The sequence below is a fragment of the Pseudomyrmex gracilis genome, unplaced genomic scaffold (genome assembly GCF_002006095.1).
Source record: "Pseudomyrmex gracilis isolate BER0280 unplaced genomic scaffold, ASM200609v1 scaffold_101, whole genome shotgun sequence".
In the NCBI taxonomy this organism is placed as follows: Eukaryota; Metazoa; Arthropoda; class Insecta; order Hymenoptera; family Formicidae; genus Pseudomyrmex; species Pseudomyrmex gracilis.
Window position 1 is genome coordinate 142045 of NW_018020685.1, and position 15078 is coordinate 157122.

General features: G+C 39.0%; 2 protein-coding genes across 4 annotated transcripts in view; one reads left to right on the top strand and one right to left on the bottom strand.

Moving 5' to 3' along the window:
* Window positions 1–15078, bottom strand: part of LOC109855905 (KH domain-containing protein akap-1) — a 156290-nt gene that overhangs the window by 62331 nt on the left and 78881 nt on the right. The window lies entirely within an intron of this gene.
* LOC109855903 (nuclear hormone receptor E75-like) overlaps window positions 1–15078 on the top strand; it is a 79321-nt gene that overhangs the window by 31881 nt on the left and 32362 nt on the right. Inside the window, exon 1 of one of the 3 annotated variants that reach the window (XM_020430606.1) lies at window positions 9417–9658. The exons of the other annotated variants lie outside the window; for them this stretch is intronic. Within the exon in view, the coding sequence (XP_020286195.1) occupies window positions 9499–9658 (160 nt within the window). The 5' untranslated portion in view covers window positions 9417–9498. Of the gene's footprint in view, window positions 1–9416; window positions 9659–15078 lie in introns of those variants that run through there. 3 annotated transcript variants of the gene reach the window in all.

Genomic DNA, 15078 nt, shown 5'->3' on the forward strand with positions numbered 1-15078 from the left:
AAACAGGCGTTTTCACTTTCCAGCAGACAGGAATGTAGGTCGCGGGGCCCGGGACGAGGCCGAGTTCGTTGCCCTCGGTCGGCGGCCTTCCACTCGGCGCTCCGGCAATTTTTCTCTGTCTCTTTCTCTCTCCCTCTTTCATCCTCTCTCTCGCTCTCGCTCTCTCTCCCTACCCCTCCTAACTATTCCTACACCACGCACGCTTCTTGTTTCACTGTGTCGAGCCTAGCCTAGATAGTATGAGAGTCTCTCTATAGAGCCTCCCACTCTTTGTCACACATATATACGCGCGGGCGTTTCCTCCTCTCCTATTCTCTCTTTTGTCTCTCTCTCTCTCTCTCTCTCTCTCTCTCTCTCTCTCTCTCTCTCTCTCTCTCTCTCTCCTTTATTTCTCTTACTCCATCTCGCGTCTTCTTCTCTTGGCAAATCGCGTGCTTGCGATTTGCTCTCTCGCTCTCTCCCGACGCCGACAGGAAAGTGGGTCGACGGGGCCTTGGCGCGAGGCTAGTTCGTTCACCCTGCCTGCCCCGTAACTGGGGCAAGATGAAATTAACCGAGCAGTCCGACCCTCTCCCTTCCTTCCCTGCCTGCCTCGCCGTTCGCCAAGTAGAGCTGTTGGTGAACTCTGCGACTCGTGTGGCCAATCGCCGTCGGTTGGTTCAACGAACTCCAACTAGGTCTTCCCCACCTTCCTTCCCCACTACTCGGGTGGCTCTCTCCCACTTCAGTTGAGCTATTCGACTAAACCTCCCCACTCGACATCCACCAGCGAAGGTCACCAACACAGCCGACGACGTCTCGTCGGCACGTTAGAGATCGGTCGAGCCGCTTGTACACATACGTCGACATGCGTGACGCGTGACTTCGTAGAGAGCGTGTGCACGGCGGCGGTGACGTACATATGTACATACAATACGTACGTACGTACGCGCACCACCGGCCTATCATCGACTGGAAATTCTCGTTAGCGTGAGCTTCGTTACGTAACTGTACGATAGTGAATTACGTGGTGGACTACCTCCTCGCGAGACTCTCTCGCTGATCTCTCTTTCCTCCTTCTCTTCGTTTCTCTTTTCCTCCTCGCTCCTCAGCCCGAGAGACTGTCTTTGCTACATGGAGAAAGTACTAGCTAGCTGGACCGTGATCACTCTCGCTGCTCGTCGTGCTGGAATGCTTTCACTGTTTCTTCGCATCACGAGTGGTCATCTTCTCTCGGTGCATCATCATCCCCGGTGCACTGACCTGCCGCATATGGCGCATATACACAAGACAGATCACTCCTTGCAACTATTAAGATATACGCGCGGTATCAACGCTGATACAGAATATTTTCTCAAAATTTTTGTACATATATATATATAGTCACATAATAGTGTACCGATATTACACTTTCTGTTTGGAATCGTAATCCATATCTGTAATTTTTCTAATGATGTTTAACCAAGTATATACCATCTTTCATAACTAACGTTTCTTAACGAGAAGTTTTGAACTTGTGTTTCTCTATTAAAACAATATACTATTTCATCTTTAGTTCAAAATTAAAAATGCTCAACGTTCAAATAACTGCAAAAAACAGTTATAATTTGATTCTAGAAAAACGCAATGTACAATGCATCTAAAAAATTCGGCCAAAAAAAGCCTGTGTCGTAATAAAATCATGCGTCCTCCGTTGAATATTTTCTAATTGCGCTTCTGCTGACTGCTGGCTAACCTCAAAAGCAAGACGCGCGGGCAATGGCCTGGCCTCCTCCCGGTCCCCAATGACCTCGATTGATGTGCAGTGTCCTCTCCTCTCCCAGTCCACCTTCTCCCTCTTCTCTTCTCCCACCCCGTACCCTCTAAGCGGAGCGTTGACTCGACATCGCCCAATCAGAGGCCGGTTCGTCGACTCTCCGGGTTGCTCTCTCGGGGTCGTTCTAATCTTGCAACGTCCCTACGCCACAAGCCAAACTGACGAGAAGTCCGATAAGAGTACGATCTCTCCCCCATACTTCTCACCTCTTCTCACACATATACGCGTGCACACTCTTTCTTTCTTTATTTCCATCTCTTGTCATCTCTCGATCCCCCTCCCCCTTTATTTTGCCTTTCTCTCGCTCCTCCCGTTACCGCCAAGGTGAACAACCTCGAATCGTGTCAGCACTCTTATCGCCTGCGAGCTCGGAACTCTTATCGAGTGAGCGCACGTTCGCTCGAGTTCGCCGAACCGCTGGCAAAAATGACAATTTTTCTTGGTCAAGCGTAACACGAGCGCTCACTATGTACATTCGTTCTATATTAGTGAAGAGAGTGGGAAGATCGTATAATGCTTAGAGGAACTGACGACCTAGTTTGGTCAGTCATAGTAAATATTGATGCTTTTGTCGAGAGGCTTGGTGCAGAAACATTAGTTTATTCAGAAGAAAACTACTAACCTATTAATCGCACACACATACAGATCTCAAAAGTACAACAATAAATCAAACAAATTATGATATCATCTACTTTAAAAGTATAATACAATTCGCTTTCAAGAAGTGCGGCACAGCTAATAAGTCTGTAATATAAAAGTGTTCAGAGTAACATGATAAACATTTATAAATTGTTTGTCGTGATTGACTTTTTTGTCTCACATTGATTACATTTGATACAAAATGTATTATGAAATCAATATAAATGAGCAAAACAAATACTGCTTAATGAGAGAAGAAAAGAGAAAGAAAAAAGAGAAAGAGAGTTGTCTTCTCGTACGCGCGTATTTCCCTTTCATTGGCATCCGGACGAACCACCTTCACCGCTGCCTTAACTTCCTAGCCATACCACTCTTACTTTCTTTCTGATAAACTTGCCTCTTTCGATGTATATTATGAGAAAAGAAGTAAAAAATTTGTAATTGTATTGTTTGTATATTCTATTAAACAAATATTTTGTTCGAATTTTATATATATATATATATATAAGCAAAGTCGCATTGTTATATTCCGTTAGTTTTTACGCTTATTTCCAATGTAGCTGTACATTTCGTTTATTTAACTTCATTAGCACACAAAAAAAAAAACACAGTCATTTACGATCTAAAGTATTTCACAGAAATTCAAATGAACTGAACGATTACTCACGCTCGCCAACCCTCAACTTAGGCGGAATGGGAGAGGGGTCATGGGGATAGAGGGAGGGCTGGTAACCCCGAGGTCAACGAACTTTGACCCACCAACCAGACCCGGTATCGTTCATCCCTCCCTTCGATGCTAAGTATAGCATTTCTATCCAACCTGTCGCCCCATGCTGCAGATATTATATTCACTCCAACTCGTACATTGCCTCCCCACGTGGATGTGTCTCGCGAGCTTTTCTGTTCTCTCAGAAAATTATTGCATTTAATCTCTTAATTACAAATTTAGTATAAAGTATTTTCGTTTCTGCTATAACATATTCGTTTTAAACACGCAATTTTTTTTTCCACATTATGCGAGATAGGATGAGATAGGAGCGCGATTTATTCCAGCTAGCTTATATGTAAGCAAGAGAACGAGAGTCAAAAAGCAAAAAACAGTAATAACTGCAAAATTATATTTAAAAAAAAATGGAAATAGATATTTTAATGACAAAGAAAGAATATGTGTAATAAAAGTATATAAATATGAGCAACGTCAAACTCTTTCGCAAGTAGATTCTCTAGAGTAATGTTCTTTGGCACCGTAGATGTCTCGCGGGGCGAGAGGGAAGTTCGTGGACGTCGAGGTCGCGAGGTCGTCGACCGCCAAGGGTGGCACTCACCCTAACTAGGCCAACAGATATCTCTCTCTCTCTCTCCTCTCTCTCTCTCTCTCACACACACACACACACGAGATACACACGATACACCCTTCTCTCAATTTCTCCCACCCGATATAATCATGCCCCCACCAGGATTCGCAGCCTCTCGGAGACGGGTCCACGGGTTCTGCTATTTTCGCAGGGCCACTCGACACGAATATATACGGGCCACCTACGTTTGGCGAGATAATTTGTACTATCGAGGTCATTCCACCCTGCTTCATGAGGACGAAACTTCGTTCCGTGTATCGTATAGCTCTGTAGCTAATTCTGGCATTTGTAACTATTGTTTATTTATTATTTAATATTTTAAACTTTGTTATTTATCTACGAGAAATATGAAAAAAAACTTTTACTTTTTTTTTTTTTTAATATTTTGGTCGTGTCAAATGTTGTTTCCTGAACCTAATTCGGAAAAGTAAAAGGATCTTTTTCTCATTAGAGGTAGAAACAAAAAAAAAAATAAAAGATTGGAAAGTTACCGAGAACTTCCTATTGCAAATCCTTATGTTTTACATAAAAACAAGGCAATTTCATGCCTTTCACTTCTATTCATAATATTTTTACAAATCACTATCCGTTCTATTTTAAATGTTTTACTCTAATTTTTTTAGAGTTGGCCACATACATAGCATATTGTTAGCAGCTCGAAAATAGTTTGTAAAATATATAAATCGATCGTTTTTTTTATGTGAGATAAAAAACTAACATGTGCTATAGTGAGAACGCATAAAAAAAAGCACTACAAAACTTTCTTTTTTAAATAACTTTCTTTTCTAAGCGCACACACACACGCAACGTTTAGACTCAACGCTCGGTTTATACTAAGTCGAGGAAGTAGAATCAGCGAAGTTATTCTATAACTTTTTTTAACGCTTTTTTTTTATGTGGCATAACTCATGCATTATTCATGCGCAGACAATATGTGTCGTAAAATACCTGCGCAAACGATACATTAACGTCAACAAAATTGCAAATTACAGAATAAGAGAGCGGGGTCTATTATGTTCGATATTTAGGGTTTTCCTTCACAGATATCAAAGAAAAATTTATCACAACTGATAACACGTGTGCGTCAATAAACCGATAAGAGTATCAAAAGATTAATATACTATGAGTTACGATAAAATAAATCATCTCTAACCTTCGGATGCTATTATTAATTGTTACATGCGTGCAAGTAAAGCCGTTGAGCAAACTAAGATACTCGTTCTTTAAAGAGAAAGAGACGTGAGGTTAAATACTTGGATTATTATCTCTTCTAAATTTGACGTTGATGGTCTGAATTCTTCAGTCGCACACCATATTATTTAGCCAGCCTCGTCGTACACGGTTGTCCGCAATAGTTATTTACGCAGTTAAATAAAATGCATCTCACGACAGTTAGCCGTGACGCGCGTAAACACTTAATCACTCGAGTAACCGCTAAGATCGCACATTCAGCTTGGAAGTAGAAAAAAATATTGAATCACGATCGAGAGGCGCGCGTGAACGTCGAAGGTGGGCATACAGAGCGATTATCCTCGTTTGATGTCGATGAACCACTTGACGCGGATTCCGGCTTCGAAGGACGCGAGATCGCCGATCCGCGACGAACTTCACGTACAAATCAGCTAATATATATCGACCGGTTTTACATACCCGTTTGTCTCTTACGCGGCGCTATAATCGTATCAATTGGCACTATTGTGTAAGTTATAAATATGGAAATAAATAGAATTGCTCAATGTCGCCGCTTGCATCACTAAACAATGTGTCTACAATCAGTTTAACAATTAAAGGACAGAAGAAAATGTAAGTTGTTCCACAACTGTCACGTTTCCTGTTCGAGCAAAGCACATTTTTCTACCCACTATTCTTTATTGTTCGAACAGACACAGGCTTGCGAAATAAAGAGATAACGAGATTTAGCCGCATAAATTTTTATCAATTATACGATCAAATATGTATGTACAAATCCTGCAATTACTTTGTCGCGTTTATTCGAGAACTATGTGAAAAAAAAAAAAAAAAAAAAAAAAAAAAAAAACTATCATGATCTATTGTCGCGGACAGATATATGTATATACAGGATTCGCACGACTATCCGTAGGATTGTTCTGATGCAAGCAATCGATGTTACAGCAACACATAATCGGGAGTAGTGGAGGTTGATGCATCGAATCCGTGTCGCGGTTGACCGGGTTAGGAATCGTGGTGAGATCGTTGCCCCAACGACCTGATACTACCGACCCCGGGATTCGTGGTGGTATGTCCGCGCGCGAGAACGGAAGGCCGGAAACGGGTGACGAGAGTGATGTGCGATATCTCAAACATAACAGTACATTTGTTTAAATTACGTGTTTATTGTTATTAATTGTTAAATTGTATAAGATAGATAAATCGTAACCGCAATAACTTCTGTTTCTTCACAGACATTTATTGAGAGACTATTCTGTGTAAAAAAAAAACTACACAGTGTAAATTTACATCTCTCGCTTTTCGAAAGAAAGTAGAAAAAATAAGAGAAAATGATATTCTATTTAAGTTGGTGATCGTTTACTGATAATTACATAAAAGCAGTTTAAACAGTTGCTCTTTGCGCGCGCGCGCGTGAATTTTTATTTAGAGTGGCATTATTTGAAGAATACATTATCGTGTGAAAGTTAACTCATCGAGCATAAGAATTCCGACGATATCAAAATATCGTCCGAAGAGTCATGTAATCGCAAGACTTGCACGCGTTTTCTTGCTTTCACTTTCCACGAGTTACCTAGATCGACACCTGTTTTTGCCAATCATCTAGATTACTGTCGTATTTAATCTAGATCGTAAGTTTGTTTTTTTTTTTTCGAAAGTACACTATATACTTTTGCGCAATTTTGTTTCGATTAATTTTATCAACTTTAATAATAAAAAAAAAAACAAATTCAGATGTTTGCTGGATTATGTAGCAATCAACATTCAAATGATCGAATACGTTTATGCGAATAACACACGTGTCGAATAAAAAACAATAGCATTAGAGAAAATAGTGCGATATGTGCAAAGTTCACGTAGTGTGTGAAATTAAATCGATGTAAAGAAATCCAGAATTTGAAAAGTACCGAGAGTCTGAAACGAAGCAAAAGTCATCTCATCGGTGTAAAGAGAGAAAAAAAAAGAACGCGTGTTATATGCATCTGCCTGTATGAAGGCATGCGTCAGTGATCTCTCAAGGCCTTCTCACATTAGCCGTTCGGTAGCGTTTGCACCGTCCCACTTTCCTTCATGCCCGGTCAACGACCCTATAGGTAGGTATAGTAGGTGTTCCAAGGTAGTACACCAACACGCGCGCGTGCGCGCACGAGCTCACGGTTTTATGCCGTTCTTGCTACAGATCGTTCCAAAATAATACGCGCAGCGAAAATTGCTGCAAACGTCATACAGCAAATTGCGGAAATCTAAAAAATCTATAATCCAAGGTAATCTAAAGCTTCTTAAAATGTATAGAGAAACGTACTAAAGAAAATTAATAAAGATTTGTTTTCCAAGTTGACCAATTATGAAAACAAAATCCAAAAAATTATCAGGCGACTGATATTTCATTCGTTATTGTTTTAATTTGTAGATAGATGATATGTACATAAGAGAGAAAAAAAAGAGCAGGTAATTAGAGCAGATGGTATGCGTTATTAACGTTACGTACGTACCTTGTTCATTGGAGATTAAATGAACTGGCGACCGAATTATACAGCAGCGCGAGTACCTGCAGTTTACAACAGAATATTTCTTAGTCCAATTACGGTGATATTGTACGTCTTTGTTGCTCGAATATACGCACGATCGCAACTAACGGCATAAAAAGTTGGTAATTTTCAGATCGAAGTAAAAAACCGAACACGCGTATCGGATCCGTTGTAATTATAGTCCGTGTTTTTCTCACGAAAAGAAATATTTTAAATCAAATATTATAGCGGACAGGAATAAGATAATAAAAACAAAAAAAATAAAATGAGTTTTTTGAGATATCCTATAGACATAGAGAATGATGCATACTCTTCACGCGTGCACACACACATATACACACTTAATCACATACATATTCAAGAGACAGTTCATGCGCAATCCGTGCGGAGGCGCCACTGCCTTTCACGATAAGTTTCAACGAAAGGAGTGTCGGTACAACAGGAAATTTTCATCTCACAAGTCGGTATCAATATAACAATCAAATAAAAAAAGATTTAAAAAAGTTTTTTTTGGAAAACCACTTTTTACTTTTCCTAAACAAGAACAATTTTAACTGATTTTGGTTGACCGTGAAAATTATGTGCTTTTCTACTCTAAAAAAAAAAATAAGGTCAGACAAAAAAAGGTCGAAGGTTTTTATAGTTTTTATAGTAGCTTAGGTTTCATCTGTGCTTTAGTATACTTTTGATTGACTACAATATTCGGAATAATAATGTAAAATGTTCCTTACTTGTACTTATTTCTTGCGTGCAAAAAATCAGACAGTTTAATATACTAAATGTCGGTATCGAAATAAATATCGGTTAAAAAACAAGCCTTGATTAATTCCGAGAAAGGTCAATGAATGAGATAATTAGAACACTGACTCGTACGATATAGATTGACGTCAAGTTTAACCCTTATGCAACATCTATAAAGCGATTGCATTTCTGTATATGGTCTCTATTTTTAGTTGATCAGTATCGCATGTCCTACTTGATAAGATATATGATTAGACAAGTTTTACGGTAAAAAATAACGATGGAAGATGTAAGATAGTATCTGTAAAAAATGTCAACTTAACTTAAGAAGTTTTGATGTGAATAAATCTTTTGAGTTTGTTTATACAAGAATAAATATCTTTGTATAAAAAATTATGTCAACCATAATAACAATGTTTAATGTTTTTCTTGTTTTGTTGCAGGTAAGTCAATTCTCTCCATACTAAATACATTACTGCGTAAAGCGTCGAACAGTAAGTTACAAAGAAACAATATATGTATTAAAAAAGTATGTTATTTTCAATTGTACGTTGAAAATCGCATATATATAATTTTTAAAAAATTATATTTCGATTGATTTTTATCGATATAACATATTGATATCAGAAAAATATCTCTTTAATATACGATGTCAAACAATCGCCTCGATTAAAGTGCATTATGTTTAACACTAGCGGTTGTTATTGATGGCTCCTACTTATAGCCTCCTGTACTATTCTTATCTTTTGCAGTCGCTATTTCTCACAAGCTTATGATATCGTTTGTAAACAGATATGATAAACATGAACGTAGTTAGCATCGCGAGATCTAAAGAAACGTAAGAGAAAAAGAACATGAAAGAACAATAACTTATATAATTTATTTATGATATAAATTTTATCGTCATTAAGAATATTACCTAACTTAATTAAGAATATTTGTTTAAAGTTGTGCGACATACGTAAACAGAGTCAAAACTATAGCCTTATTTTTATACAAAATAGTTTTTATTTGTGTTTGTTTTGTAAATAGAAATTTTCCAAACTGGAAATTTTAATTAAACATTCACGATCAAGTGGGAGAGAAAGCCTTGACTTCTCTCCCAAATCGCGTGGGCATCCTGACGCTTGCGCAAAAAGTCTCACTCTCATCCTGCGTTTCACCATGTCGCATCATTCACATCAACTCCCGCGTACGCATTATCTTCCTGTCTTGACGGGACGGTGTTTAACACGTTGTCGTTAGAACGGATATGTCAACGATCGTAGTGCGCGATGACGCGAATAAGGACGCCAATGTTCTCGGACGTAATGTCTGTAACATTACCAATCCGATCGTAATCAGCGAGATACCTAGCATTGTGATCACTGATTGTGAGATGCAGAAAATTGATTGTCGTCAACGTAACAAAGGTTCGTTTTTTTTGTTTATCAAAATTTCGAATATGTATGTGTTGGCGTACATTAATAATTGTTTTTATATATATGTTATTAAGTTTTAATAGTTTTGAAGAGAAGAAATTAGAATGCAGTAAGTAAAAAAAAAAACGTAGTGTTACCGTTTTACTTGGCCGATCCTGTTTAAATTGTGTATATCATTCTTGTTAATTAAGTTTCAATACTCTTATCGTTACACTTCATTTCAACCACTTTCTCTTGTCTCGACGAACCTATTCATTATGGACTAATTGGACTAGTCTAATGGAGAATCATTATTCTCTTGCATATCCTAATAATATAGTCACACTATTTCTTAACGTGTCTGACGATTTCTGTCAAAGTATTTCGATACATCGAAATATTTATTGAGATTGTTCGAGGTTTTTATGAACTTTGTTTATATACGTACGACACAATCACACAGTGATCAGCTGGTTTTAGCGAATATCCATCTTGTATTTGACATCGACTATTATATTGACATTTGATACATTTATGTTTAATATTTCAAGTGTCAAATACTAAATTTTTTGTCAAATATTAAATGTGTCATTAAGACACATATGCAATCATTGAAGATTGAACACACATTGTGAAATATTTAAATATTTAAAGCTCCACTCTTTTCGCACCAATGTACAATTTCAAAAAAAAAAAGAAGATTTTGCAACATTTTTTTATATATTATCAAACACACTAAGAATATATAACGCTTTGTGCGTCTTTCTCCGGGAAAAGCTTTGACACTGAGGCGTATCGATCTCACCTCGAGCAGGGCTCACGTGCTCGTTGACATTGACATTGTCCACAAGCTACACGGACGCGGGCCTGCCATCTGTCGTCTGCGAACTTACATGCACCTGGCGATCAAGTTGCACCGTGTATCGCACGATGGCAGTTGCATCGCTTATAAAGATTATATATATATTTATACATGTATATAAAATTGTTTTTTTTTTTAATTTTTTATTTATTTTTTCTACAGAAATGCAAAATTGCCTCTATTATTAAAAACGTATTTTAAATAACTGGAACTGTCAAAATGTTAAGTAATTCAACTTGGCGAGCGGAAGCAGTTCGTGACAACAAGGAGATATTAAAAATCAAAACTTTCCAAACTTTCAAAATACTATTATTCTCTTGATGCATTTCATAAAAAACTGTTTTTACGAGTAGAATTCACAGGACCCAATTAAGCAATCTTACGATCGTTATCAAAAAAACATCATGTGTTTGTTTTGCTTGTTGTTTTTTTTTTTCCTTATCAGGAGTTCTAGATTAAGATCCAAAGATACTCATGAGCATTACGAATCGAGGTGAGAGTACTTTCACCTTTCTCTCTGATGTTGTCTCTCTTCTCGACCGTGCGACTCGCCCGTTCGCTCCTCTTTCTCTCTCCCCTTGACAGCTTTTACTCTCGATCGCTCGCTACCAGCCTCTGCCACTCAGAGAAAGCTACAGCTCTGACCTCGCGCTCGCGGCGACATTTCTTCTTTCTCGTCGATTTCTCCCTTCTTGCTTTCTTTGCCGAAGACCCTCCTCGCACTTGCTCTCATCTCATCGACCCACCTTCTGAAGTTGCGTCACGTCTCGCCATCCCGTATACATACCTGGCCGGGTCTTATCTGTGCATGTAACACCTTTTTCATAGGCTTACATAAGGGCGTTGCTGCACCGCGACACGACTCAAGTGTGATCTCATAAAATTGAATTGGCTCTTTGCTCCTCGCATTCATAGTATTTGACGTAAATAATTAATTAACCAAGTGCCAAGCGTGAGTCAACTCGACAATTCATCGTTACGTGTTTGTTCAACGGTTTGTTATTTTCGTAGAAGAGCGAGTCATCAAATCTACTCCATTTTCATTCACGCACGTGAAAACATCAATACGCAAAAATAATATTGGTGTTTGTCGAACGTAAATACAAATTAAAACATTTTATTCTGATATTTCACTTTTTGACTTAATTGTTCTGTACCAAAAAAAAAAATGTGACGTATGCGATACTTGACGTTCGCAAATAAAGTGAATAACGTAACAAATGAAGAGATTCAAGCCCTTCTTTCCCTATCACAGACTTGAATATGAACATCGTTAGACAAGATCGAAATTTCATCAGAGAATGTCTTGGTAAGCGAGGCGGTCGTTTTTACAGTCAGGCATGTCGAACGTTGTATTGAGCAAGAGCAAACGGGCCTCTCAACCGTCCTGGATGTCGGCCGCTAACCCCAGCCGAATCAAGGCCGTGGTACATACACCGACGCCACTGGCTCTTACTTTCACGCGTTAGACGGCGCTTGTTCTACTCGCGTGTCGATGACAACGTAATGTCGTCGTGCAAATCAACCCAAATACCGATCGCCAACTTCAATCGGCAATACAACAAGTAGCTACGAGCTTTCAATTGTATCGTTGTATTCGTCGACATTTACGTACAATCAAGAAAAAAAGCTTAATTGTCCAGATTACATACGTAAATTAGAAAACTGAAAGAATTGAGCTTTATCTTATTAAAGAAAAGATCACATGAAAATGTACAATCACGGCAAGATAAAAGTTTTTAATAAATTTTAAAAGAGACTTTATTTAAAAAAAAAAGTAAAGCCCATGTAAAATTTGAAAAAATTGGAAAGAAGAAAACCGTTAATTTTTTATCGATTTATCAGAAATAATTTCTGATAAATCGATAAAAGATTTGTTTTCACCTGGACTATGTGTCTTAACAACTTAGAACCACTCGCAACTACGGAGAACGAAGAGCTCTAGTATTCTGTTAACTCCGCAGCAAAGTAGTGGTCTGTACGTAAGTGGCCTCTTCGTGTTAGCAACAAGCAGGCCATGCCTACGACCTGATGGCCTTGCTTTACGCGCTGGACCGCGTCGTCTTGCGAAACCGATCTGCTCGATTATTTTCGATCGTATCGCGCGTCTCTCCTTCGTCCATCGCGTCTGTTTTGCGACACCTACTTGCATAAACGACCGAATAGAAAGATAACATTCGCGAGTTTAGCGACGAAAACGACACACTGACAATATCTCCACGTAGTAGCTACTAAAGGCGAAACACTAAAGATAATAGCTGAAATAGGTTGAGCATATACTGTAAATCTTCTCATCTGTTTCATATGTCCGCGTATGTTCGCCGCGTATGTTGGCCAGTCGTGTTTGCTAAACCACCGACCGAGCGATCGTCTCTCCCGTTAACTGGATCCCTCCTAGATCGATTTTATTCTCTGCACGTAGTGCAGTTTCCGAAGCGGGAATTTATGCAGTAATATCTCGCCGTGTTTGCAAGTAACAATATTTTCTACCATCGCGCGAAGTAGAAAGTTTTCGGAGATAGTGGAAATCGAAAGTAGTTTACGTGCAATGACCTGTCGCGAAGAACCCGAAGACTTGTGTCGTTTCTTTTCTCCGTTCGAGGGAGATTTGATTACAAGTAATATGCCCGGGCGACCTCCTATCCAATCGACGGATACACGGGGCTTGCGCAATGCACGGGCAACAGCGTCCTCAATAAATTTTCAGTTCAGCAATGCCGAGCTGGTCATTGCCCCCGACCCATTTGCGCGCTAACTCAGCGGCGCTCTCTCTCCATATATTTCATTCTCCTTCTTTCTCGACATCGTCCCATTTCATATCGTACTTACTTACATAAACGTATCTTTCTTCTTAAATCAAATTCAGTAAAATAAAAAGATTGCGAGAATTGCGGCGATCTCTGATGCTTGCTCCAAAAAGAAAAAAACAGGTCGCACGCGATTTAAAATTCGCTCTAAAATAAATTCATAGATAATAAATAGCAAATAACTTTATATATATAATTACAGACATATATAATTGATACAAATGTTTTTACGATAAGAAAGTAAGAAAACTTTTACGTTGCACGATATGTGTGGCAATAAAATATCAATAAACTTTTCATCACTTCGTCGATCATATGTTTTTGTCTAACAGCCGAGATTATATCGGCGCCGATTAGATACATGTAATTGCGTCACCGACGCGATACTCAATTTGTTCTTTTGTTTCCGATCGGATTTGCTCGTTCATAAATTGATTAAGTAACTTAATTATCGGTTATGTCACTTTATCAAAAAAATTGATTACACATTACACGTTTATCAAACAAGCATGTCCGGCGATCACGTACAGACACTATTTCGCGATATTCATACGTGAGTCAAGTACATTGACACGCAATATTTGTGGAGGGCAGGGACGAAGAGGAGCCATAGGTCACTCACCGCCGCACCACACCGCGCGCGTGTCGCGCGGCGCCGCGTTCCTCTTCTCCGCGCCGTGTTAAACTCGCAGCTAGCGCGTGAACACCCGCCACGCGTATCCTTGAAGCGTTGCCTCCACCTCCTCTATGTATGTACATACGTCCCAGGATTCCACGTATAACGGAATCGCGGGTTCGTTTAGTAGAGGCGGAGAAGTCTACGCAAAGTTTGAACATATCGATCGATGGAGACGATATAGCGACTGATTTTCAGAAAATTTATCTCGACGTGTCTCTCGCGAATAACGTAAACAATTAAATAATTTATTTACATCTGAGGACTGCAATTTTTTTTTGGCTACATCATTGTTTGTTATAATACTTCTGTTATACAAAAGAGCTGGGTTTGAATTTATATTATGGATCAAATCTAAAAGATCCATCATCGTCACTATATTATCTGACTGCGTCGTTGGATCGATGTCAAACGTTTTAGCGCCGCTTTTTAATCAGAGCACGATAACGCGGTTGAAAACGTCCGAAAGCAAACATTCGTAAACACTTTCGACCGAATAGTTTAGGTTTTTAATTCATTCTCACCGATTCGCGTAGTCAAGCTCACGACATTAGATTCCCGCTCGTACTAGGTCTCGTGACGTGAATATCGCGTACACGCGATCTAATTCACTGAAATAGCCAATGAATATTAAATGAATTCTTGTTATTTCTCTACGTGCACCGATAATAAATGCTCTGTTTTATATTTTGTGTGCAACCGCTGTTTTTTTTTTTTTTTTTTTTTTATCTATGTGATATACAAATACCAGCAGGATTTTGTCAACTATCGTGTTTGGTTTTTTTTTGGAGGGAATTCACACCATCAGATTAAGACCTTGAAAACACGTGATCTCACGATCGTAATTAAACGACGTTAAAAAACAAAAACGGGAACGCCGTCTTGTTTGAATAATGGCGGGCGGAGGGAACTTTCGCGGAGAGCCGGATTGTGGCCATTGGCATTTTGTCAGTGGCCAACCAGATTGAATAACCAGCATTACGTCACTGCAGCACGCGTTTGCAGACGCTACAAGTAAAGAGGGGCAAGAGTGCCAACAACGAAGAGGCAAAGACGGAATAAGAAGGTGGCAAGGGACGAATGTATA